This window comes from Pundamilia nyererei, unplaced genomic scaffold, assembly GCF_000239375.1.
Source record: "Pundamilia nyererei isolate P.nyererei 1_Seehausen unplaced genomic scaffold, PunNye1.0 scaffold00044, whole genome shotgun sequence".
NCBI classification, from domain to species: Eukaryota; Metazoa; Chordata; class Actinopteri; order Cichliformes; family Cichlidae; genus Pundamilia; species Pundamilia nyererei.
In genome coordinates, this window is record NW_005187445.1 from 3,163,507 (window position 1) to 3,189,938 (window position 26,432).

The 26,432-nt window shown below is 40.5% G+C and overlaps 2 protein-coding genes and 1 non-coding gene across 6 annotated transcripts in view; 2 read left to right on the forward strand and 1 right to left on the reverse strand.

Annotated features, from left to right (window-relative positions):
• Positions 1-1,321: 1,321 nt before the first annotated feature.
• LOC102213464 (translocating chain-associated membrane protein 1-like 1) lies at positions 1,322-11,593 on the reverse strand. Its single transcript, XM_005731780.2, has 11 exons — positions 11,148-11,593; positions 10,300-10,360; positions 9,017-9,135; positions 8,130-8,246; positions 7,988-8,046; positions 6,659-6,743; positions 6,061-6,131; positions 5,392-5,496; positions 5,159-5,302; positions 4,912-5,072; positions 1,322-4,796 (listed from the first exon to the last, which is right to left on the reverse strand). Exons 1-11 carry the CDS (start codon positions 11,265-11,267, stop codon positions 4,723-4,725), a joined length of 1,116 nt encoding a protein of 371 aa, XP_005731837.1. The 5' UTR covers positions 11,268-11,593; the 3' UTR covers positions 1,322-4,722.
• A 1,217-nt stretch (positions 11,594-12,810) lies between these two features.
• The window catches only part of LOC102213752 (protein kinase C-binding protein 1-like), a 17,213-nt gene continuing 3,591 nt past the window's right edge, over positions 12,811-26,432 (forward strand). Inside the window, exons 1-17 of one of the 4 annotated variants that reach the window (XM_005731782.2) lie at positions 12,811-12,865; positions 14,081-14,136; positions 14,343-14,523; positions 14,618-14,853; positions 19,732-19,802; positions 20,365-20,528; positions 22,428-22,649; positions 22,947-23,060; positions 23,188-23,280; positions 23,436-23,523; positions 23,602-23,657; positions 23,759-23,836; positions 23,951-24,066; positions 24,205-24,680; positions 24,806-24,934; positions 25,053-25,202; positions 25,523-26,035. In XM_005731782.2, coding sequence (XP_005731839.1) covers positions 14,840-14,853; positions 19,732-19,802; positions 20,365-20,528; positions 22,428-22,649; positions 22,947-23,060; positions 23,188-23,280; positions 23,436-23,523; positions 23,602-23,657; positions 23,759-23,836; positions 23,951-24,066; positions 24,205-24,680; positions 24,806-24,934; positions 25,053-25,202; positions 25,523-26,035 — 2,284 coding nt within the window. In that variant the 5' untranslated portion in view covers positions 12,811-12,865; positions 14,081-14,136; positions 14,343-14,523; positions 14,618-14,839. Of the gene's footprint in view, positions 12,866-14,080; positions 14,137-14,342; positions 14,524-14,617; positions 14,854-16,325; positions 16,699-19,731; positions 19,803-20,364; positions 20,529-22,427; positions 22,650-22,946; positions 23,061-23,187; positions 23,281-23,435; positions 23,524-23,601; positions 23,658-23,758; positions 23,837-23,950; positions 24,067-24,204; positions 24,681-24,805; positions 24,935-25,052; positions 25,203-25,522; positions 26,036-26,432 lie in introns of those variants that run through there. The other 3 variants (XM_005731781.2, XM_005731784.2, XM_005731783.2) reach the window with 3 other exon arrangements.
• trnak-cuu (transfer RNA lysine (anticodon CUU)) lies at positions 13,403-13,475 on the forward strand. Its single transcript has one exon. It is a non-coding gene; the product is annotated as a tRNA-Lys (tRNA).

The following is a 26,432-nucleotide window of genomic DNA, read 5'->3' on the forward strand; positions in this document are numbered from 1 at the left end:
TTAGTCTGCAAGTCTGGGATTACATGTCTTATTAAATACAGAATTTCAAATGAGCTTCGTTAAATAAGAAAGTACTCCCATTTTAATGAAGCTAATTTATATGGAAATTACACATAATACTGACGATTCAGTGACAGATTTAACCTCATTGGGTGAAGGGAAGGAAATAAAAAAAAAGAGGGGGATAGTGATTTTTATTCCCCGTCTTAGCTGGACCTTACAGCTGGACTCTTTCTGCAAGTCTGCTTTTAAAGCACAACCTCAGAAAGTTCAGGTCATGTATTTGTGCTGGAGATACAGCCATCAGTGTGCGTATGTGCATGATGGAGAGCATGTGAGTGAACTCCTGTCCTTGTGCTGACCCTGCAGAGCTCCAGCACTACCTCTCTGGTTCCCACTGATCCATCATGCTGTCTGATTGTCCAGAGAAAACCCATTAGTCTGACACAACACAACACATTAGCAGTGAGCTGCAGGTGTCTCTTTCCCATGTCATGCTCATTCTTTACCAACCATGGATGTAAATATTAATTGACCGTGTAGTGGTGGACATGCAAAACATGAGCTGTTTGGATAAACAAATGTGCGATCTGCGGTTTGATTCCATCAAAGTCTGACTTAAATGGTTTGTAGTACATATTGTGTGAGAAGCCTGTGTCTGTCCTTCTTATTCTTACTGGTGATTTATTAATGCAGGTCTGTGTGCAGCCACATCCCAGCAGACCGTTCCTGTCCCTCGGGCTAAAAGCTCAGCATTGCCCCCTTGTGGTAATTAGCCAAGGAGTACGATTTGGTCAATATTTCCTCATATCTGCTGACACCGTCCCCAACGGATAGTGTGAATTAAAAAGGTTTAATTTTAAACAGGCCCACAAATATATCCTTAAGTGCAATAGGTGGAAAGATGTAATGAGCAGGAGGTGAGATAATGAAAGTGCACTATCATTGCTCTATGAAGGACATTTTCTTTGCTGTTTCACCTCTGATAAGGATAATTATCTGTAGCGCTCATAATTTATAGGGCACTTTAAAACGGCAGTATAGTTTGCATGTCTTTTTCATAAGGTTTCCATGGAGACAGGTCTACTATTTAACCTGCAGGCGGGATGTCAAAAAAAAAAGTTTTGTTTGTTTTTTTAACAGGAGCTTTATTGAAAACATGAAATTAAAAAAAAAAATTAAAAAAAAAAGTGGCAAGAAAAATGATCAGAACTCACAAGAATTTGCATAAATATATACCATCAAAGCTGATAACATATTTTAAAAGAAAAAAAAATGCAACATCTATAAATAAGCAGCAAAAGAAAAACAAATAAGGACAATGCATAATGAGTAAAATACAATAAACATCGTGTGGCTTTTCTTTGTAGGTTTTTCCCCCCCGTTTTCTTTCTTTCTTTTTCCCCCCTCTTAAAAGCGATTTCATGTCCAAATGCATTAATGATGGTTGCCACCTAGAGTCTATTCATACAGCTTTACATTGTAGTCTTGATTTTCAACAATGGCAAAATGCACAGATTTTTAAGTCCAATTTATAATTCACCAAACAGAATCAATGCAGAAACAGCCTTAAGTGAGCAGTGTTATGGTCCAGAATTCATTTTTTGCACAATGATGCAAAAAAAGGCAAAAAAAAAAAAAAAAGCTTATTTCCGTGGGATTATACAAGCTATTATGTCTCAAAGCGAAGGAGCCTTCAACCGCGGTGTGGCTCATGATTCAGGGCCTGATTGTTGCACAGTGAGACATCTGATGAGCAAGAAAAGGCCACAGATGCTTTCACTCTGCACTGCTAGCTTTAAAGACAGGCCTCTTACCTGTCAGAATGACACAAACAAAATGGAGAAAAGAAAAAAATCCTAACGTGTGGATGACATTATGACAGTGTTAAATATGCATGTTGTGAAAGCTGCAATGCATTTCTGCAGCGTAGTGTCATACAACCGAGTTCACTTTGCTCTAGTAAGGCCATGAAGTTATATAAACCATTAGGCTAAGTAAAATTTACACTCATATCACTATGTATACCCACACTAACAGTTCAGCAAACAGTTCTTTAGTATATAAAAACAAACAAAAACAATTCATAACATAGATGCAAATCAAATATTTACGTGTGTACTGAACAGTGAATTTCAACAGTTTCCCTCTATAAAAATAGCTTAAAAATCTGATACATACATTAGTACAGTGTAGGGTTAAGTCAGTATTTTTTTTTTTTTGTATCTTTTACATCTGAGACAGTTTAATAACAGGCTGGTACATAAGTCCTCCGCTCTTCCTTCCCTCCTTTGACACTGCTATACACAGACTACAGGCTTTAAAAGACAGCCCAAGTCCCACTAAGGAGTGCTAAAGGGAGTGCGAAATGAATGGCATCTTCACCTCCTCCCTGCTCTAGACTAAGACTCCAGACTCCAGCTGTGTGCAGACAGTCTTTTCTGTACAGAGCTTCGCATGCACAGTGGTTGAGTAGTAGAGCAGGACTTGGTCCATAAGAGGAAAGAGTTTGACCGGCAATACAATACATGTGCTCCGTAGCAATGTCAGGATCACTGAAAAGGTGAAGAAAGGAGGACAAAAAAAAAAAAATGTGCCGCATTTGGCAATCAGAGAATCTCTCTCACACAGGATAGAACATCTGAGAGGCGGAGACGTTAAACACATAAGCATTTAGTAACCGAAAGCCTACAGAACGTACACCTAACCCACAACTCGGTGTTTTCGCACACAGAAGGGTGCCGGGAACCGAGAAAGACCCAAAGAGAATCAAAGAACAGGATATTACTGTGAAAATACAACCAAAGGGCAGGAATCAAAGAACAGATTGTCAAATTTCATGCTCTGAGACCATCATCAGCATCAACATCATTCAGGCCCTGTTAATTCACAAACATACACAGTAGGCAAAACAATATTGCACGCACACGAGTAAGTGCACAAGCATACAAACTCACAAACATGCCTCCCATTGCTCTCGGATGCAACTTATGGTGTAAGTGGTGAAACGCTTGTCCCCTGATGCCCAAGAACACAAACAAACAAAAGTAAAGAGAGAAAGGCAAACACAACAGAACACAAGCAGTGATATAAACCACCAACATTATAAGGACACTTGAAGAAAGATTGTATTGTTTGGATTAACTAAATGCAGTTTTGCTATGTACCGCAGTGTTTGCTGGTTATAGCTTTTCAAAGCATATAAAATAATAAGTATCTGTAGCTTATGACAAAAATAAATAACTCAAACCTCTTGCAGCAGTTGTAAAAAGGCCACTGAATGCTTGTGTGTGTGTGTTGTGTGTGTGAGAGTGAGAGAGAAATGCAAACTTAACAGCACAGGTAAGAACTAGCCATTAAAGTCTTTAGCCTTAAACCGTCATGCATACATTACCATATAAAAAGACATAAGTGCAGCCTCAAATTGTTGTTCTTTTTCCCCTTCTAACTTCCAGTCATGCCATTGTAAAGATTTAACTGAATGCATACGGTGGCGGCATCACAGGTTACAGTGCAGCTTCCTCTTGGTAAGTCAGTTCACCTGGAAGAACAGCTGTAAAAGCCCATTTCAGACATGTTGGCTTCCTGGTGACATTTCTGTAAAAGTCAAGCCAATAACATTTACCCATCACACTTCAAACACCAGTCTAAATGTAATCGCATAGGGACATAGACATGTTTGTGAGCTGCTACAGCCCAAAAACATCCCAACAGCATGAATATGAATAAAACATGAATACAGGTGACATTTTAGCTCACCAAATCCATTTGTAATCTGCAATAAGATTAGGATTATAACAATGCTCGGTGTTGCATTTTTCCATATTCCCAATCCATCGTACCGTGAGAAACGCCAACAGAAAAGTGACCCCTGTTTGAACGACAGAACGCCATCACTTAAACAGACCGATGAAGCCAGCGAGGTTACATCACCCATGTCTGAAAAGGGCTCAACAGGCCGATCACCAGGGTAGTGATAAAAGCAGTCTAAAATATAACAGTGCCTCAATCCTGCAACGTGTTGGATTTCAATGGCAGGTGCTGTTAAATGATGGCAAGGAGTTAAGTACAAGTTTCACCTTTCTCACTGCAGCTACGCTAAATATGGAAATAGCACAAACATTCCTTTGGAGTGAATAATTTAAGAGATTTTTCCTGACAACGGCAGATTATCAAAGATTCTCTCTCGTAGAGCAAGAAAGGCTTTACATTTTGGAACACGAGCCATAGCCTGTGTTTTTCCCCCCCAAACAGAATAACGGCCCAAACTCTAACTGACACCCTGTACAGCTGATGTGTACGCTAATACTTTATATTAAGTTGCCCTGAAGTGGGTGGCTTTTTAAGGTACTGTGACGTTAACTTTATTCGGTGTCAAATTACCAAAGAGCAACTCAGTTTAAAGTACCCGACAAGCGATCTTAGTGTTACACAAAAGGACACTTGATTAGCTAAATCCATCCTGTTAAAGCATCAAAACCACAACTGCCCTGTCAACATCTCCGGCAAACCCAAATGAATAATAAACACTTCTAGCAGACAGTAACACTGAACTTTGTTGGAAAGGAGTCTCAGCCCCCCAAAAGGGACAGTCATGTAAGGTTTCCTAGCGTGCTTAAACATTTGTTTTGGGGAGTAGTACACATAATTTTAAGCTGTGTAAAGACAAAGTGTCACATTGTCAGAACTCCCTCACTCGTTCTCCTCCTCCTCTGTGAAGCTCTATGAGGCTTTAGCTTTCCTTGCCCGTGGTGAGGTTTTATCTTCAGATTTGACAACTCCATTGGCAGCTCCACCTAACAAGACGAAGTAAGTGAAAGAGTCCCGGTCAATTTGATTTCACACTGGCATATTCATCAGCGACCATCACGGAGCAGTAAAGAATCCCAACAATAAAGAGTGCACACTCACCCCTTGTGAGTTCCCTTTTGTGAGGCTTGCTCTTTGGGCTGGCTGCCTTCTTCTTTGAGGCTTGGTTCTGGCTGTGCTCTCGCCACTTCTTCAACTGGAAATTAATGAATTTCCACATCATCCAGGCCTGTGTCAGGCAGATAGCTGCCAGACAAGTCATCCTGAGGGGCAGATGTTGTTAATTTAAGTTTATTGCCGTCTGTATTTTGGCTAGGTGCAATATGCTTCAGATCCCAGCTGGGCCTACCTTATGGTGAGCACATTGAAGTTGCCTTCAGCTAGGGAAAAGCCCTGGTTTTCTGTTCGGGGCAGGCCAAAACCGAATGTCAGAACCGAGAGTGTGAGGGTGAGGAGGCGGGCGATGACAAAAAGTAGCGCCCACAGAGTAAAACTGCAAAGAAAAAAAAAAAAAAAAAAATAGGCATTAGGTCGTTACCACCCACAAAGTAGTAAATCCTAAATTCAGCACAGAAGCCATACCCTTTTTGCTTGTTCTCATCACTGAAGTAGAAGAGGCGTGAAGCATGGAACAGAAGCTCCACCAGGTAGTGAGGGACCAGCAACACGAGGCCCAGTCGGTGAAGGCTGTATGGGCAGGACACAGAGAAGGGCAGCAGAGCAATGACAGTAATGAGGGTATAATTTAAAAAAAAAAAAAAGTCACCTACAGATAGCACCTACATAGCTTTCTATAAGAACATGCCTTTTTCATCAGTTCCTCATATTACTTTATTTTTTGATCAATAGTTTTGAAGGAGATGAACAAAGTGAAAAGACTGCAGTTTAAAAGATCTCTTTAAAATATTAAACCTTGTGACTGCAATCCCCTTTGCAGGGGTGAAGAATAAAAGTGTAAAAATGATAAGAGAAAATACTATGGCTGAGTGTAAAGGTTGATAACTGAACAACTATGCACAGTACGTAATTCAAAGAACTTAAAAAACTATGTGACACAGAGCAGTGGATCACTGTAAGATAGGAAGTTAATGTTCTTTATTGGATAATAATGTACTAATTTTACTGTTATGCACTCGAGTGCAACCGCAAATAAAGAACTAACTGATAATTAATTAACTGGTTGACCTTTGTGAGTAACATGCATGCTTCTTCTATATTTCTTCCTCGGGATAAAACTGTTATTGCACTCACTTTAAGACATAGGCACCGGTGATGTGGACAACATAAAGGCAAATGTAATAAAGCTGGCGCGGGATGTCTTCCTGTAAACAATAAAACAGATGAGAGTTTGTTAGCATCAGCAGATAACCATAAAGCAAACAGTTTTCTGTAAATATATATATATATATATATATATATTAGGATTACAACATATGTTTTGTGAAGGACAATGAGAAATTTGGCAAGCAAGTGATCTTTAAAGTATGCAACCCTTAATAAAACACATAAAACAGAACGCAGAGATTTGAAAGAGCACTGCATTAATAGCAAACATGTCTCTGTGGTGCAAATCACTGCATGACTCAGGACAATTTCAGAAAAACCAGTCAGTGAATCAAATTAAAATAAAGCTTCAGAAATGCTGCTTCATTCTTTGGGCCTGAGGCGATGTAAAACTCTGTCTTGTGGTCTGATAAATCAAAATTTGAAACTGCTATTGGAACTCAGCTCAGCTAAAAAATCCCCAACTCATAAAACCAAAATGTATTTTTATTGGAATTTGATCAGTTTTAGGAAGGAAAAAAAAAAAAAAGGAAGAAGGGGAAAAAAAAGGGAAAGACATCCTTACCTTCCGTACTTTTTGAAAGTACAGCTCAGGAAGTGCGTGGAGCCAATACGCAATTTGGCAAATGTAGAAGAACTTGACCTGAAAACTAAACAAAGGACAGGTTGTGTAGAGGACAAGAAAACCTTTCAGCACGGAGTCAACAGCAGTAGGGCACGCAGATAATTAATTAGGCATTACATCACATTCCCTAACTCAAACTGAAAAACTGAAAAATGTAATAAGTTGTGAGTTTGTCACATTTTATACCCATTAGGAACAATTATAACTACGCCCTTAAAAATGTATGCAAGTCCAATGCTTCTCTCACATGTGAATTGCTGTTTTACCAGTTGGACACAGACAGACAGCAAAGACTTCAGTAGCAGGATTGGAAAACAGTTGAAGAAAAAGGTTAAATTCAGCATTTTGAGCATGATGATGTTGTCTTCCTCACATTTCCTCCTGGGGGAACCCAAGTTGTTCCCAAGCCAGACGTGATACAGTCATGTGAAAGGAAAGTTAACCAATTACAACCTTACTGCTTCTGCAGGAATTAAGAGGGTGAGGAGCAATCGCATAATGCTAATCAAATAAACTTAAATTAACTTATTATCACAAACGTGGACACCTCTAGAAAGGTTTGGGCAGTTGGCTGGTCTGGAACATTCAGTTATACGTTAATACATGTGTTAAAACTCCATATTACTGTAAGTATTTATGGTAAAGGTGCTTCTACAAGCTTCTGGATCATAGTGTGTACTTACTTTCTCCCCATGACTGCATATAGCCCTATAAAAACCTTTTCATATGACTGAAAGTCAGATAATGATAATGAGCAGGTTCTGGTCTCCTCCCAGTTGAACATGTTCAGAAAACGTACAACGGGGCACTCGGGAGGCGTCCTAACCAGATCCCCGAACCACCTCAACTGTCTCCTTTCGACGTCAGGAGGAGAAGTGGTTGGACTCTAAGCTTCCTCTAGATGTCTGACATCCTCACCCTAGCTGTAAGGCTAAGCCCAGCTACCCTACAGGAAATTCAATTTGGCCGCTCGTATTTGCAACCTTACACTTTTGATCGTGAACCAGTACTCGTGGCGATGTTTTCCATTTAGGATTTCATCTACATTTTAACCCTTTCTTAGGTGGAGCCAGTCCACCTCATGCTCCACCTTCCTTGTGGAAGATGAATAAGACAAGTACAATACTTGATTAATTTTTCATATTATTAAAACAAAAAGGCTGAAAAGTCTCAATGAAAATATCTCATGAAGGTACGTTCTTCTTCAGATTAATCACTCAGCTTTAAATAATGAGTCTATAGTATGTGGAGGAGTGTATAACTACTTACACCATGCGAGTATGTGGGTAACCCTCCCATAAGAAAGTAGGATTTGTTGCAAAGTCCTCCTGCGTGAGAAAGAGAGACACTGCATGAGATGAGGTCTAATGCAGGCTGAGACAATGCACCTCTTGGTTTCTGATGCTGGTACCGCTGTTAGGATGCTGCAGCCCCAGATGAAGGAGAACAGATAGAACGCTGCGAGCTGCCCGGACTCATTGAACTTGCTGTGCTTGGTTTTTGACAGGTGCAACCTCCTGTTCATTTTCTGAAATAAAAGTAAAAACAGACAACCTAATGAACACAATGCCACAGACCTAAGTGTTAAATTAAAAAACAAAATTGGGCTGACACTTTTTAACTCTACCTGGTAAAGACAGGAGTCAGAGTGGGGTGACAAAGTCCCTGCTTCATAAACTTTAAGAGCATTAGGAGTGGTTCTGCTGACAGTCAGGATGAACTGGAGAAACTCTGCGATTTTAAAACCCGTTTAAAAATCATGGACTATTGTTTTAAGAGGTATGAAAATTGCGATTCTATCCTTTAAGAGTAAAGGACCAGAAAAATTTACCCTTCTGTTATATCTGTTACATGTTGTCCAAAAGAGATTTTGAGGTAAAAATACATCTAACAACATTCTTTTCTCCTGCTGAGAACGATTATCAAAGCCATAAGCTGTCAGGAGAAACATGAGCGTTGTTTCAGTCACTGTGCTTTAATGAACGCACAAGCAAGGACGGAAGGATGGAATTTGATCACCAACAAAAAGAATAGGGACATAACGGAGGCGACACATGTGGCAGTGGAGACTCTGCTACGTTGATCCTTTTGAAATGAAACTCTAAAGACCATTGTAAAGTACTGTACGCACGGGTTCCTTCCGCCATTGTGATTTGCTTTAAAAGGGCATGTACACAAGCTGTTAAAGGGGAGACCGAGTTATTGTTAAGCACAGTTCTGGTTTTATTTACGACATCAAAAACAAGCCCGTTTCAAAAGAGGGAGAAAAAAGGTCAGGCGTCAAGCCGATGTACTCACGTCAAGAATATATTCTTGTATCAAGGCATGAAGGATGACTGCAATAAGAAGGTAAAAAAACACAGTGGCCACATCTTTAGGGCCATACTGGTAAAGGTTGACTGGGTCGCTTTTCTCATCTGCAAAGAGGACAAGAAAAGAAAAACAAGAAAAAACATAAATAAGGTGAAGCACTTAAAACCTACAAAGCAGCGTTTCATTTTATTCAGGTAATTTCAGGCTTAACCCTGGTTTTTCAGTACCACACAGGTGGAACACTTCTTACCGGGAAGTGAACCAGCTATGAAGCTAACCTGTTATGGAGCAGGTCAAGTTTCAGTTTAGAGATCAACAGGTATGAAATCACCACCTACTGACTAATGAATTCTCCAGAATGTACTGACTCTGTTCCTGGAAGACGCCTTTGACCTATGTGCTCAGATAGCAGGAGAGTCTAAAGTTTTTTTAACAGCATCTGAAGTCTTTGTGTTTCCCTGAAGCGCATCAGTTTCCGCTCTCAGAGGTAATTTTTTTTGCTCATTGGTGTCAAAAAAAGTAAAACAATTTCATTGTTCTATAAGCATCAACATAAGATCCTAAAATGGAAAAGAACTGATACCAAATTTGCACGTCGCCTAAGCAAAAATCTAAAAACAGAATTCAAATGTATTCATTACACGCAGACTGTTAAACACCATCAAGGCCACAGCTGAAAGAACAAAACTAAAACTCTTTTAAACATCATTTTTAACAAAATACTCAATTATAATCCATCGGGTTCTTACCTGTCTTAATGACAGAGCTGTTATATTGATACGCGTGTTAAATTACACAGTCGTTATTCCAGCTTTCTTTCCTGGCTTTGAATGGGCCAAACTTTATTAATAGCGCAGCTTCTTTCTAGTTTTACTGACCAAAGTGCTGATAACACACTTTTACAATGTGAGTCTACAGCGCTTTTCTTCTCACACACTGCTGTTTTTCCCCCCCCCCAGTGTGCATTTTGTGTTCAACCTCTAGTTTAATCTTTCTTTAGAGTGTAAATAAATAAAGGTTTTTGCCAGAACACTTATAAACAGCTGTGATTGGTCAGATGCTGCCAACGTGTGACTGTGCAGGGGAAACCCTGGGTTAACTTAGAGAGTTGATAACTAGCTTTGTGGGACTGCTTAGCCTGGCTTCCAGCGTTAAGCTGAGTTAACCCAGATAACAGAAATGTATCCTGGGTATGTTGAACTCACTTTGTAGCACAGGCCTCAGAACAGTGAAAGGGTGCAATAATAGACAGAATAATATAGGCTCACCAAGAACTTGAGTTACGTTGTACTGAACTGTGATGAACATGATGGCAAACTTTGCTGTGACCTGTAATGACAAGAAAACACTTTGATTATTGATGAATTCATTGGGATGCAATGCAGTAAACTTTACCTCAATCAGAGGTTCACAACTGAATCGCACCAATGCATCTAGCTCACAGTTTTGTTATCAGCAGTGAAAAATGAAGAAATGTGAGGAGTGAGTGCTGCAGAGCAGCTACAGCATGTGGAATTCCACTTATTCTCATAATTGGGGTCTAGAGACCTCCAGGAGCTGCCTGCAGGGGCTCCCAGGGGTCTTCACTACCACTGGCACAATGACTCAGTATAGGTGCATCAGGGAAATTCAGCTAAGATGTTTTTAATTAATAAATCATAAAATTCAATATATTCACACAGAGTATTAAAAAAAAGTTGATTTGGAAAGTGGAGAGACATTTCCCGTCTGGAAGCAGGGTTTGGGTGTGGACATGTTTGATGAAGGAAATCCATCTTAGTCCTTTCAAATATGGCTAGGTACTAGTCAGCTGTGGCGAATCAAAAGGCTGGTAATCAAATGTGTGGCACGCAGGCAGATATTTCCTGACCATCCTGTTGTCAAAAGCCAGAGAGAGGCAGTGCATTAGTCTAGAGTGGTGGTAAGATGACCTGTTAGCTGTGCCAATGGGCCTCCTTACCATCTTCTTTGGCAATCAGTTAGACACATGAGAAGGTAAGGAGAAAGACACGCTAGCGCCCTGTCACTGGAGTGCTGCTGTCATCCCAGCTAGCGAGAGTTAGCATCAGCTAACATAAATCGACTAAGTACAACAGCTCGTCCAGTCACACTGTACCTCAAACATCAGGCCAAGGAGGATGATCATGGCCAGGCACGACACCATATCGGCGTGATTCTGGATCACAAACTCGTGGCTCAGCACCGGTGGGCTCTTGTTCTTCTTGCGGAAACCCATGGCTCACCGACTCTGCCTGGCTCCGGGCTGCTGTCACTGAGTCTAAGCGGGGTTGGAGCTAGCTTCCCCTGCTGCACTGCTGCTGGCCTCCTGGCCTCAACAGACGGATGCTCGCTCTGCTCTGGGACGATCCCTCCGCCGTAGTCCGCAAGCACAGTGAACCGCTGCTCGTGTGTTTAGTAGCAGACATGAAGACGCATCGCACCGAGCCAAACACCACAGCACAACACCCACTTTATTCCTGCTGCCCGCTGAAGTCAGATGACGGGCCCTCCCACTTCGAAACCCCATTCATGAACCGCCCAGTGTCATTGACGTAGAAGGAGAACCCGGGCCCGTGGTGCCTTCACGTTCCCCACGTAAGCGCGCTCCAGGTTTCAGGAAATGCAGGCAGAGAGATGCTAAATCACCACGTATGGTGATGCATTAAAGACTTACTGTTATTTTAAATGATTGGCGTGTTTGAAAATTATACTGTCTACCAAAATAGCAGCTGGTGATGACTAGTTACACTCCCGGAAGCCAGCAGGGGGTGTGACCAGATTTTTTTTTAAGTCAAAGTAGGCCAAAGAATATGTTCCTGTGGACAATTTGACTAATGGTTACAGAAAACTTTCACACAGTCATTGTGTGGGGCACGTTGTCGGGTTATCTGACAAAATAAATAGGTACAAATTATGCAGGATAGGGATTAAATGCATATTTCTAACTTCTTGAGGGCATAAGTGGAAGCAACAGTGTGCTTTATGGTTTGTGATGATTTTTGTACACTTTTGTTTTGCAGTAAGTGTTAAAGCTATCATCTTCGAGTTTCAATAGGGATGCATACCATGTCATCCTACTCTCTCAATATGTGTATGCAGTTTCAAACGGAGCTGGATACTTACTTTTGAATCATGTAATCATATACAATCAATTATATTCAATCTCTTTCAAGCATTCAACTCTGTCTCAATCATGCTTGGAACTCAGAGTCACAGGGGAATTTTTTTTTATTGTTATGTGCCTAACATTATATTTAAAGAAATCCGAATTATTGTGATGCTGTGGGACCCCAAGTAAAAAGCATCTCATTCTGCATTTGCATCTTTAACATATGAAACAATCTGCTGAGTTAAAACCTCTGTACACCTTCAAATGACTGCTAGTCACAGATACAGCAGACACATTTCCTATATGCTGACCTAAATTGTGTCCTATAACTGCACTTATTGTTTGGTGTCCACTATTTTATGTAAACACCAGTAAATTTACCTTGTGAATATTGTTTAAATTACAGTTATTTAAAAAAATTAAAAAAAATTCCTCTTTTCAAACTGTAGTTGAGGATATGTAAATGTAAAACGCTTTAATATGGTGATGATATGTTATCATATTACATGAATTAATTCATAAGATGATTTATTAAGTAAATAATCCACTATATAAAGGAGTAATGGTGTGGTGAGGACAAATATATTTTAAATACATTTCTTACTTAAATCAAGCTTAAATCATTTTAAGTTTTAAATAGAAATTGTCGGAGAGACCGGAAGTTAAATTTGGTAAACGATGGTATAATCTGAAAAAGGTCAACTAGAGGTAAAGTCGCTTGCCAGGTAGTAAGTCTTTTGATTCTGTATTTAATGTTAAGAATATATTGTTTGTAATTATAATATAATTTCTTCTAATTTCAGAGGGATAATTTTGTGTCAGAGGTTAGCAAACATGTTAACACATGGTCGCTTACATTTGTGACAGCTAACCGTCGACAATTAATTTTAACCTTCATTGATTTTTATTTTTTAATTTAGTTTTTATCGGCGGTGTTATTCGTCTAAAGAAGCAAGTCCCTATATATACACAATTCTATTCGTTTTTTGTTCAAATCCAGGCGCTGTGTGTTTAACACTAACGTGTTTAGACTTGTTAGCTAACTTCCCAACAATTTTTTTTTAACTTCCCAACAATTTAAACAGAATTCCACGTTCATTTTATCTCCTTGCATCATGGCACCAGAGGGCAGTATGAGACAGACCGGAGAGAACTGCACGTAGCCGTTCGAGTACAACGTGTGTACAAAAGATATAATGTTTAGTTCAGGTCATTTTCTCTAATTTGGGTGAAATTTCTAAACGGCGATGTGTTTCATCAGCGCCCGGCTAGCTCAGTCGGTAGAGCATGAGACTCTTAATCTCAGGGTCGTGGGTTCGAGCCCCACGTTGGGCGGAAGTCTTTTTTTCCTTCTGTGTGCTTCACTTCCCCAAATCACAAGAGCACAGGCCTCCATTGTGCTTACACGGAAATCAGAGACAAGTTGATCCGCCGCGAGTCTGCTCTGCTTTATAACTAATCAAAAATTACTTGGCCATAGTTTGTGCAAGTCTTGGTTTTCTTTTCAAATTCATCACCCTACTTTACAATGTTTGAAATGTAAATTAGCCTTACTTGGAGGAGAAAAATGTTGCTGAAAAAAGCCCCCAAAGTGGTTAAAGGAAGTTCAAAAAAGATAATTGAGGTGTAATTTTTAGTGCTTGTAATACCGATAAGCAACATATGGCAATATTTATATATCACGACATATTTTATGTTTAATTTAATGAAGTCCTATGCATTGAACACATTTTTCTAGTATTCAAATACTGCTTTGAATTCTACATAAGAGTATATAAAAATAGACTTTTCATCACATCAAATTAAAGCCTTACAAATGACCCAAGATCAGACTCAACAAATGAGATAAAGCAAAAAGGAACGTGCATGTGTTCCTCAGAATGAATTGTTATATTGTATTGCCTAATAATCTATATATTTTACTCTTTATCTGGTCATAGATGGGTCTGCTGAAAGTCAGACGGGACCACATCTGGTAACTGATCAAGCTTATCAGGTAATCACTCGTACACAGTATTTTTGCATATGGTTTGTTTAACTGGCCATTATTCATATATACATAATAAAAAGCGAGGGTTAGCTTCTTTAGGATTAAATACAAGTATATCATTTCTTATATAATTTTTTATGGTGTTCTGTTTTTTGATGGCTGAAATGTCCGAATAGAATAACAGCTTTAGCCTCTCTTTTCTTTGGAATAAGCCAAGAGGGAGGAGTTTAAACAAAGGCCCTTTCCACATAAAAAATGGAAGCTTTTGCAGAGAAGCCATGGTGTCCTGCTCTCAACACTACATGCTGCCGTTTCTGCTTCTAAAACCTTCAACTAAGACGGTTGTTTCCTGATTCTGCTGTTGGAAGCTACAAAGCATTGTTCCATGGGTTTGTATGTCAGAAATACTCGCAGTAATCACAATATTTTGTGGTTTTAAGACCTAGCTCTGTGCTTATTTTTCTTCCCCTGTCTCTGACTCTCACAGTGCTGCCCCTGCCTGCACTGAACAAAGATAATTACTCAGGAAACATTTCGGCCAATCAGGCGCGGCCTTGCATCTTGCTCGTGAGGAAAGCGACCAGTCAGGATCTGGCTAACATCACCGGGGCCTGATCGCCTTGCCTGAAGAGCGGAGCCTTCCCCGACTGAGGGCTGAGAGTGTCCTCCATGTTTTATAAGTGTTGACATAACAGTGTGTCAGGCAGCCATGCATCCACAGAGGTAAGCTCTGTCTTTTTTATCTCAGACTTCTGATAACAACATGGCTTCCTTCTTCGTGTTGTGCTGACTGTTGGTTTCTAATGATGAATGCGCACACCTTAAAGTCAGTTTAGTGTGCAGGAGGAGGAGGAGCTGGGGTGGATTGGAGGCCTCGTAAGGCCTCTGTGCTCCACAGTGCTGAGGGTGGGAGGGTGGGGGTTGGCTAACGACTCTCACCCTTGTTCTCTCTCTATGTCTCAGGGTCACATGAGTGCCCCAGACAACCAGCCTGCCATACAGGAGGCAGAGTGGACCATGAAAAATCCTTTTATTTTTTTAGAATGCAAAAGAGAGTTGGATTTTAAAATGGCACACACATCTCCTTTCTGTTGTGGGAGTGTTTGTGTTTTTTTTTTTTTTAGAATGGCAGAGGAAGAATGGGGGATGGGCAGTGGAGGAAAGGGTGTATTATGTACTGTTTCTAAGTGGATTGGCTCTGTGGTGTTTTCTTGTGTCATGCCAGGATGGGGACTACATGCAAAGGGAAACAGAAGTGCATGCTAGGAGGGCAGAGTGCGCAGGGCATCACGTCATTGTAACATTTTTATGTACACATATGTGAAAAATATCTAGAACATGAAAACTGTAGCACAGTGTATACACATTTAGGAAAGCTGCACTAAGACTGGGTTTTCTACAGTCCATACTAGTCAGAGGCCACATTACATACAAACACTTTGTGACAGGGGTAATCCCCTTCCAGTTTTTCCAGTGTAATCTTTATAAACTGGTTGCCTCTATTTACACTCATAGGCCTGGAGTTTATTGCCCCTGGCTTCTGCAATTCCACAGTGCTGTTGTGAAACTGCTTCCTACGCTCTCAGCCAGGCAGTAGCCATTTTGTGCTGCTGTCTTCACAGATCACACGGCATAAGCAAATATAACACACTACTAAATAACATAAGACAGACATATATTTTTAAATGTTTCAAGTCAAATCAGTTTAATGTGAATAGCACATTTCAAACAGAGTCAAGCAGAATGCTTTACATAAGTATCAACTGCATTTGAACAGCTGCTAAAAGTGTCGTTAAGAAGGATTGTTCCTTCCAATAACCTGTCATGCTGTCCACATCATAGTCGGTACGTTGTGTTTTGTCATGTTGCACCATTTTAGCAGTCTCAGCTGTGCCGGGGAAACAAAGAATGATTTCTTTTTCTTGTGGCCTGACGCAAGGCTTTTTTTTTTTTCATGTAGGCAACATTCAGAAGAGAGTAAGGTTATAATCAGGAAATTACTCGTAGTTTAAAAGATTGCTATCTGTGAAACCAAAACCAAAACCTTTACTACGCCACAATGCCTGATTGAGAATTTATGTTAAAATGTGTAATTATTAAATTTTAGATGGATATATGTGGGGCAAAGCTCTGAGCCTCTTTCTGTAGCATTGCAGGCTATAGAGAGGGTGACAGAGGTTGAATAGCACAGACACTGAGTTGTGCATGACAGCCACAAGGCTTTTTTTAAAACATTAAAGGAAAACAAAAAGCCCCCTGGTTTTATGCTGTCATAATCACAAATTATCAAACAGAACCGAAGGAAAATAAATCGTCTGAGGCAGAGGGAAATCTCTGCATTGCAGCAAAAACGCTTTTTAAGAGGAAGAGGGGAGCCTGCATACTGTGATCTGTGTGGCATAACACAGCGACCAATAAAGTTCCACCCTGTTGGCCCTCCAGCCAATTGCAGCTGCAGTTGAGGTTAAAGATTGACAATCCGAGGGAGAGCAGCAGGGAGAGCAAGGCCTTCTGGAAAATTCCACAGCCATCTTTGATTCACCCTTTACAGCCTTTTATAAGATCCAGGTCATTTTTTTTTTCTTTCGTACAGAATACGCTGTGTATACTACTAGCAGTATACTGATTAAGTGCTGGGAGTTGTGCTAGATCAGGCACCTTAATTTACTTAAAGTCATTGTTTAATGAAATGCTTTTATTTCCCAGGAAAAGCAAAAGCTAATCCTATTCATTTCTTCAGTTGTCTGCATGTGTTTGTTGCTCTCATGAAAGCCGGTTGTTTCTTGTCGTATTGCTAAATCAAATAATCTCTCTAGGGTTTTGTGTAGCAGACCGTGTAGGATACCTTTTCTTTTTCGCAGATGTTTTCAGTGGCATCTCTAATATGATGCAATATAATGAGTGCAGTATGGTGTTCGCATTCAGTTGCATTTCTGGATTTCCAGACGGAGCCAGACATTTATCTGTTTAATGTGTGAAAATTGTTTATTGTTTTTACATGTAGAGAAGCTTTTTCATGCAGCTTTGCCAGGACCTGACTGTGGTTTTAGAGTGGTGGTCTGTGTTTCTTAAAAATGAAATCTAATTATTCCATGACAGCAGTATTCACACAGAAGGAGGGAAGCCAAGATTGAATACAGGGAACAAAAAAAACCAAAAAAAACCCAACACACACGGATGAGAGCTTCTGACTTTGCTGGATTTTCCTGTGTCTCCCTCCCTGTGTTTCGCCTCTGTCTCTGTCATTGGCCGTGAGGCTTTGCCCCGACATAGACCATGTTTTTTTCGTAATGTTGGACTGTAATCTCCACAGATCTCTCTGGTCCTCCTGCATGGATGTGCCAGTGCCCGAGTCTCAGCCTTGGAGTGGGGGATGGGGGAGAGGGGGGAGGGGAGCAAGCTGTGGCCTCCATTTTCTGTGACGAGAGAACCCTGCTCGTCTCTCACAGGAGTGGAATCTAAAGACATTGATTCAGTGTTGTTTCCTTTTTGTCCGTCAGGTACTTCAGTACTTACTGAGTGGGAATACTGTGTTTTCTTGCACCTGACTATTATGGAATATATCTCAGAACCTGCTAAGGATTTATTTGTTTAAATCTTCTTATTTGATGGATCATAGCTCCTAATCTGAGAATGCACTTTGGATCTTCATACTTTTTTTTCTTTTTCCTTTTAACTTCTGCTAATCCTGTTTTCTTTGTAGTTGCATAAATGTCTTGCCATTGGTGTTGAGAATGTGTATTATAGGGTTATTTGGCAGCTCAGGGCTGCTTGGTGATGGCGAATGTTCTTTTATAGGGCTGTGGCACACGTAGCAGAGTGAACTGGCTAACGGTTTCTTATTTTCATGTGGGCCTCATTTGTTCACGCAGTCCGGAACAGGAAGGCCCCGGAGGGGTTGGGGTGTGTGTGACTGAGGCTGTGTATGTGCATTTGAAACTACAGGCTAGATGATACTAGATACCCAAATGCCACGAGAAACTCTGCTCAACCCATGTTTGTCACTTTTTCAGACAATGCAAGCTATGCTTGTATTCTCTCAAGTTTCAGATAAACCATCGGTGACTTGAATGTTTTTAGGAACTGCTGGTGATTGTGAGCCACAGTGTATTTTCTTTTGCCACAGTGACAAACTTTAATCTTAAACCCCTTTGTCGATACATCGTGGTTTACTTGGTGTTATGAGCAAACGTTTATGAGTAAGCGTAACATCCAGATGAACAGAATCAACTTTTTTGGATAACTGAGCATGCATCAAGACGTTACAAGCATAGGTTTACTAGCCATTATGCTCATATGTAATCGTAATTTGTTTTATTGATCAAACTCGTAGGATTTGCATTTTGAACCCTCCTTGCCTCTCAGTGAGCTGACATTTGTTTTAACTTTTTAATGGAATGTCTCTTTAAGGATGGAGGAGGGGACATGCAGAGCATTCCTTTAGTTTCAGAACTGAAAAAAAAAAAAGATTATCCCACAAATGTGGTTGACCTTTGAGTTCTACCCCGAAAACCACTCATCCTAGCGGGAAACCAGAGCTGTAGCCAAAGCTATGATCTGGTCAAGTGTGTGACCTGTCAGGGGTCTGTGGGTGGGTTTTCTTCTCTAGGCTTTTCAATAAAGGCTACATCCTTGGAACTAGGCCCTCTGTGGCTCTCACAAAGGAGGAGCCAAACACTCAAAGACCTTCATTTATTGCCAGACCCTCTTTATTCCTGTCTTTTTTCTTTTTTTTTTTGCCTCAGAGGAAGTGGGGTGCTACGCAAGAGCAAAGGGAAATCACTCATTTCCAGTGTTGCATTTTTAGGTTTTGGATTTATTTATTAATTTAAAAAAGTGTTTGCCACTTTATAAACAAAGACATAAAATAGTGCCAGAAATGACAGAAGATTTAATGTGACCATAATTAGGATCTAGGCCAGAAAGGTGTTGTCAGATGAGCGTTTGAAGTTTATTAGATATATCTCTTCCTACTGGTCTCTAACAATGGGCCCAAATCCTTCAGGGGTATTCTGTTGTTACTGAAGGGGCTTGAGAGGTGCTGTTATTTGCCATGGGGGGCTGTCCCTTCAGTGGTATGTACCAACTCTCTGTGGATTTTTCTTTTCTTTTTTTGTTGCTACAGATCTATAGCTCTATACACTATATGTCAAAGAAAGCACTGTTTGAATATTGTGACCTAGTTGGACTAAAATGCTATGACTGCAATGTAAGGACAGAGGTGCAGGGTAATTACAGCTAAATGGCCCTACGTGTTGTTGCAAATCTCAGCTTGTGCTTAGCGGAGATCAGCGTTACCATGGTGACATTTATCATCCTTTCTCTTGGAGGATAAAGAACATTTGCAGACTCCATTGTAGATGATAATATGGAAAGTATTTTAATTTCATGAAACAAAGTGGGAGATGTTGTAAAATCAAATGAAAACAACAACAATGGAAATCAGCAGAGTCCCTGTTGACAGATCCTCTGGGACCCGGGTGCCTTAGGTGGTGTTCCACTTGTTTACTGCTATGCTGATGTGGTTTCTGAACACCCTTTCTGACTTTGTGTTTGTCTCTCTTTCTGTGTTTCTGTGTGCTCCTGTTCGGTGCTCTGCAGTCTGGCTGAGGAGGAGATAAAGACAGAGTCTGATGTGGTAGAGGGAATGGATGCATCTGTGCGATCCAAAGGTAAGTCTCTAAGGCCGAGGACCTCACATTAGGAGCCAAGCATCCAACACAGCTCAGTTACAGTAAATAACCTCTACCTTCTCTGTATGTTTTGAGGAGAAGAGTCTTACGGTAATACGTTTTGCTGGTCTCTTAGGATCCATTTTTCCTGACAGTCTGCCTGCTGAATCTACACGGGGTGTAGTTAGTTCTGAGGAAGCCCTCTAGCCATTTATTATGATGAAATAGTAATTTGACGTGTATAAGTGTTGTCTTCAGTAACTGCTTTTCAGACTACTGTGATTGCTGTGTTAGATGGAATATAGTGCTGAACACTGAATCTATTGTACTGCTCGCTTGAAAATTAATAACTTCAAAATACTGTTCCTCCCTCGGTTTCTCAAGGGAAGACGTGTGGGTCGATGACAGTGATGTATAATAGTTTTATAGTTTTGGTTTTTTTGTCCTCTTTTTGGTAATTATTATTTTTCTTAAGCTTATGTAATGTGTTGGCTGTAAATACATTGAACATTACAAGCTTGACTCCTATTGTGTGATGACACAATTATCTTTATGTATTCAGTCCCTGATCCACCAGGGTCAGCAGAAAGATCAGTGGCACCACAGAAACGAAAGGTGTCGAGTCCCACCCATTCCTCCAATGGGCACTCTCCCTCAGACATCTCCCCCAGCCCTCTTAAGAAGAAGAAGAAGCCAGGGGCCTTGAATTGTAACAACAAAGACCAGGTAAGGGCTCTTGTAAGTGCAAGTTCATTTTGAAATCAGGTGTGTTCTCAAAGGCTATTTATTTATCCAATTTCAATAATGGGCCATATACTTTCATAGAATGTTAAGGCCAGGGTTGTGCCTGAAAAGAACCATTTCATATGATGTGCTATCTGACCACATCAGAAATCAGATATGTTTATGGTCAATCTAACCGCTGTATAAATACAGCCATGATAAAGTGTATTTTCAGGGTCTTGAATGGGAAGCGTTTAGTGTTATTTATTTTTTGCCTCATGCTTCCACAACTAATGTGTACAATATATGGAAAAAAAAATTGCACTGCATACAGTTGGCAGATTATACCTTCCACTTCTGGAAGTCTGCTAGGGTCTGTTCGAGTGACGTGAATTTCATCATCAGACAGTTAGTGGGAGGATTGATGCAGATGTCCGTGTACTTGCGTTACAAAGCACCAAGTACATATGCTTCCCAGGCAGCACAGTCCAAGTAGACGTTAAAGATGTATAACAGGATTGACTAGTTGGCTTTCGGGTCTTCAGCTGTCTGTGTAAATGCCAGGCTTTAGCCAGTTGTTGGTTTTGAACATGAAGGGTGAGACGGAGACCTCCTTGTCCATCATCAAAGGAGATGAACTAGGGGGAGGGGGTATCTGAGGGTATTCAACAAGAATATGTTACCAGATGTATTGGTGCTATAGTCCCAAGTCAGAATTGTCAAATAGACAACTCAAGTTGGTTTTGCAGCTCGGAAAGTCAGAGCAGCCCCACCAACAGTGACTTAACAATCCAAGGTGGCAGCTGTGAATGTAAACCGTAGTAAAATTTCAGAGTTTTTTAAAACTATACTGCCACTGTTTTGTATTTGTGATTCGCCAAATAAGGGAAAGCAGCAGTATTTCATTTTTAAACTGCAGAAATCAAGCATTGCTAGCTTGATGCATAAATGGCTGTCTTCCTAACAAGCAAAGCAAAGCCTGTTTTCCTTGTCTTTCCAACTTTACTGGAATGGTAGTGAGCTTTGACATTTTTGACCAGCGTTGAGTTTCAAGGTATACAGAACCCAGCAATAGTCTAATCTAAGTGCCATATACTGCCTGTGAGAACACACTGATTTTGATCATAATCTCTTGAATACTGGCCATTTTTAAAGTAGACCCACCATACAGGAATGTGAGCTGCCACAATTCACATGAATATATTATTTTGGAAACAAGTCGTTTAATGCAACGTGAGTCGCCAATGGTCATTAACGTTGACATTTAGTACCAAATAGCCTAGATGGATATGGTTTTTATTGTTTGCTTGGTGGATAATGTAGTGTTGCGTGATTCCTTTTAGTCTAGTACATGATATTGAAAGCTAATTTAGCCCCTGTTGTATAATTTGACAGGTATCTGACGTGCGCATAGTTATGTCTTCGTGGCACTGTTGGAATACATGCTTTGGCTCTCTGGGAAAGGTCAAATAAGTAGCAGATGGATTTTAACACCACTCAAATTGAATGCCAAAGACTTGAATTTGGGCAAAGAAAGACTCTTTTGAGCCATCTATCAACTTGTATTCATGTAGTAACATGTTAACACTAAGATACCATTTAGGCATTTACCAGAGAGCCACATCATGCAATGTTTACTCTTTAGGTTTAAGGTGAGCCATGTCTCAGCTTGCACTGTAGAACCTGTTTGGTTAGTATTGATTTTATTTGAAGCCATTACATGACTAGATGTTCAGACTATTAACTGATTTTCTTAAAACAATTTTGTTGGACTGATTGTCTTTATTACCTTCTATGCTGCTTACCCTGCTTATCCCAGCTTGTTTCTGTTGCACTGCACCTTTTTGTGTTCCTGCGTGTTTTTTGAAACCTGCCCCCTTGTTTCTCTTGCCTGCATTTCAGTCAGAGCTAAGACATGGTCCCTTTTACTATATGAAGCAGCCAGCACTCACCACAGACCCTGTTGATGTTGTACCGCAGGACGGCAGGAATGACTTCTACTGCTGGCTGTGCCACCGCGAGGGCCAGGTGCTCTGCTGTGAGCTCTGCCCCAGGGTGTACCACGCCAAGTGCCTCAAACTACCAGCTGAGCCCGAGGGCGACTGGTTCTGTCCAGAGTGTGAGGTATCTTGCTGTAGTCATGTGCATTTATGTGGGTGTACACAAGTAATTGTGGAACTGTGTGCCATGAACAGCAGAAACTACCTTTCAAACTCATGGCTCATGCTTCTGTGAGCACAAGAGACGACATTAGAAGATTAAAGTTTCACTTCTACGTGTATTTGTTACACAATTCTTCAATTTGGGATACACTAACTGAATCACAAAAAGTGATTTAAATTTTACGCAGTTTTAGATATGAATAGTATCTCTTTAGTTTACCAATTATTGTCTTGTTTCTTTATTATTATTTTGTTGCAGAAAATTACAGTCGCTGAATGCATTGAAACCCAGAGCAAGGCGATGACAATGCTGACAATAGACCAGCTCTCCTATTTACTCAAATTTGCACTCCAAAAGATTAAACAGCCTGGGGTAAGGGGTTTCTTCAAGTCTTTATATGCCCAGTTGCGTTTTGCAGATTCAACCAAAGATTCTGGAAACATCCATGAGGAAAGTGTAATTCATGTGTGCTTATTTCCTGTTTGTCTAATCTGAGCAGACTGAGCCCTTTCAGAAGCCTGTATCTCTGGAGCAACATCCAGATTATGCAGAGTACATCTTCCACCCCATGGACTTATGTACTTTAGAGAAGGTACTCGTATATAGATTTTTTTTTTTTTTCTGGAGAAGTATTAACAATAAAAAAACAAAACTAGAATTAGAATAAAACATGAGGTAAATATGCATATAAAATGCTGGCAAAAGTGCAGTTGCTTGACTGATATTATTATTTTCACTGTACTATAGAATGTAAAGAAGAAGATGTATGGCTGTACTGAAGCTTTTCTTGCTGATGTGAAATGGATCTTGCACAACTGCATCATCTATAATGGAGGTAGGCAACTTTGATGTACGTCATTACTCCCTTTACTGTCGTAAGAATATATAAATTAAGCTTGTGTGTCGTTTCCAGGCAATCACAAATTAACAGCAACTGCGAAAGTCATTGTCAGGATCTGTGAACATGAGGTAAAGCAACTTTAATTACTTGGTGACATTTTTGTAAATGTGTCTTATTTATGGACTTGCATCATCTTCATTTAATACTTTTTTTTTCTTTTCTTTTTTAGATGAATGAGATTGAGGTGTGTCCAGAGTGCTACCTGTCCGCATGCCAAAAAAGGGACAACTGGTTTTGTGAGCCCTGTGTAGGTCTTTACATTAATTTAAATCCATAAAAGTAACAGATTTTTTTTATACGTTTTAGCTTGGATATCAGCTTTGTGAAGCACAGTATTTTACTGTTTTGCTCTATCCAACAGAGTCAACCCCACCCCCTGGTTTGGGCTAAGCTGAAGGGCTTTCCATTCTGGCCAGCAAAAGCACTTCGTGAAAAGGATGGGCAAGTAGATGCACGCTTCTTCGGGCAGCACGACAGGTGAGATGAACCTTTTGGGCACTATAGAGGAAACTCTCCTTGTTTTAGAGGTTTAGAAAAGACCCGAGTTGCTGCATCTCCACTGGATATTAAATGTATTAAAACATTATTTTGTTCTGTTGTTGCATTTCCACATAGGGCCTGGGTTCCCATCAACAACTGCTACCTCATGTCCAAAGAGATCCCTTTCTCTGTAAAGAAAACAAAGAGCATTTTCAATAGTGCCATGCAAGAAATGGAGGTCTATGTGGAAAACATTCGCAAGAAGTTTGGAGTCTTCAACTACGCACCCTTCCGCACTCCGTACACCCCCAACAACCAGCTACAAATGCTGGTGGACCCTTCCAACCCCGGTGCTGGTACAGTGAAAACAGAGAAATCAGATAAACTTCGCTTCAACTTTGATATAACCGCTTCTCCTAAGATGGTCCTCAGCAAGAGTAGCACACCCAGCAGTATGAATCGGCGGGTCTCAATGACAGACATGCCTCGGTCTCCCATGAGTACAAACTCTTCGGTTCACACAGGGTCTGATGGAGAGCAAGATGTGGAAAAGGGCAACAGAAATCCTGCACTCCATTACAGCACTGGAGAGGAATCAATGGACTGTACTGGTAAGTCTTCTCCACTCTGGTTGCATTAACTCTATTTATGTGATTTTAACTTATTTTATTCACCATTATAAGCTTTTTTTCTTTTTGTTGCTTTTTAAAAAAATAAAATAATCTTTTTATTACAGCATCTCCTGTTTCAGGGAAGATGGGTCCTGCAGGCAGCGTGTCAGGTAGTCCAAAGCCCTTTAACCCTGGACTGGTGCCAAAGCAGGAGAGGACTGCAGGGACAGGTGGCATCCTCAATCTCAACCTGGGTCAGTAACAAAAAAGCAAAGAGAGACCGCATTTATGTTCTTACAAAGGCTAATAATCAAAAAGTACTTAATAATTAATGAATTTGTGATTAAACAAACATTTACATGTTCATTTCAGATCGAGTCAAGGCTGAAATGGATCTCAAAGAGCTGAGTGAGACTGTTCAACAACAGCAGCAACAACAAGGAGTCCCTGCGCCCCCTTCTACTCCAAAGAGACCCATCAGGAGCTTGGACAAGACTATTGAAAGCTGCAAGGCACAGCTTGGTACATACAAAACCAGTTTGTGACATGACTTGCTGCAGAACTCTATTCTTGTACTGTACTAGTCATTTGAACTTGCCAATGTAATGATTAATAACAAATCTAGGAAATTTAAGTTGTGGATTATTTCTCAAGACTAATTTGAATTTGGCAATTTTACAAATGCATCACGGCAGTTCTGACTCTCTAATCAGTGGCGGTCATGCCTGTGTGACTGCTGCTGACTAGGGTTTATTAAGCTATTACCAGAGAAAGGGTTCATTATTTCTTTCTATTTGCTTCTGACAGAAAGAAATTAACACAATGTCCATTTCTTAATATAGGTATTGATGAGATATCTGAAGATGCGTATAAAGATGTGGATCACAGTGACTCTGAGGACTCTGAGAAATCAGATTCAAGTGACAGCGAGTATCTCAGTGATGAGGAACACAAGCCAAAAAATTCAGCTCAGGAGGACAAGGACAAAATGGAGAGAAAAAGGTCTAAAGCAAGCACTGATGGAGAGAATAAGGAAGGAGCTGTGGTAACGGGGGATAAAGCCACCCCGGAACCCCCACTCAAAGAGAAGCAGGGTAGCAATGGCCCAGATAGAGACCTCAAGGACAAGCCCAGAACACCCCAGTCTCAACCCCTTGCTGACAAACCCAAAGCCCCAGAGGATGTCAAAGCAGCTGCTAATACATCAGCAGCTGAGCAGGACTCTGATTCTGAAAGAGAGCTTGTGATTGACTTAGGGGATGAACATGGAGGTCGTGACTCAAAGAGGGCGAAAAAAGAGCTGGGATCTTCCACTGCCAAAGCTGCCAAAGAGTCTAATGTTGCCAAGCTGGAAGGTGAGGCTTGTTGTTTGTTTTTTTTTGTTTTTTTGTTGTTGTTTTTTCGGGGGGGGGGGAGTTATACGAAACATCAGAGTGTCAGGTATGTGGGAATTGCACAAGTTAAGGCATGATGTGAAAGACCATGAAAACCTTCAGATTAAAGTGTGCAGTGTTTCTCTGCTAGGTGGAAGACTATGTAGGTGACGTAAGGGTAGTCATGAGCTTATTGATTGAGTTGATGCACAAACAGGGTCTACATTGAAGAATTGTCGCAATCTTAACTGCGATTATCACAGAAGTCAACCTCTAAAGTCTGCAAAACAACATCTGGATAAGCTGGAATTGTTTTGGAAAGAAGGGCTGTGGGCAGAGGAAGTTAAGTTTGAGTGTTTTGGCCACAATGACAAGCAGG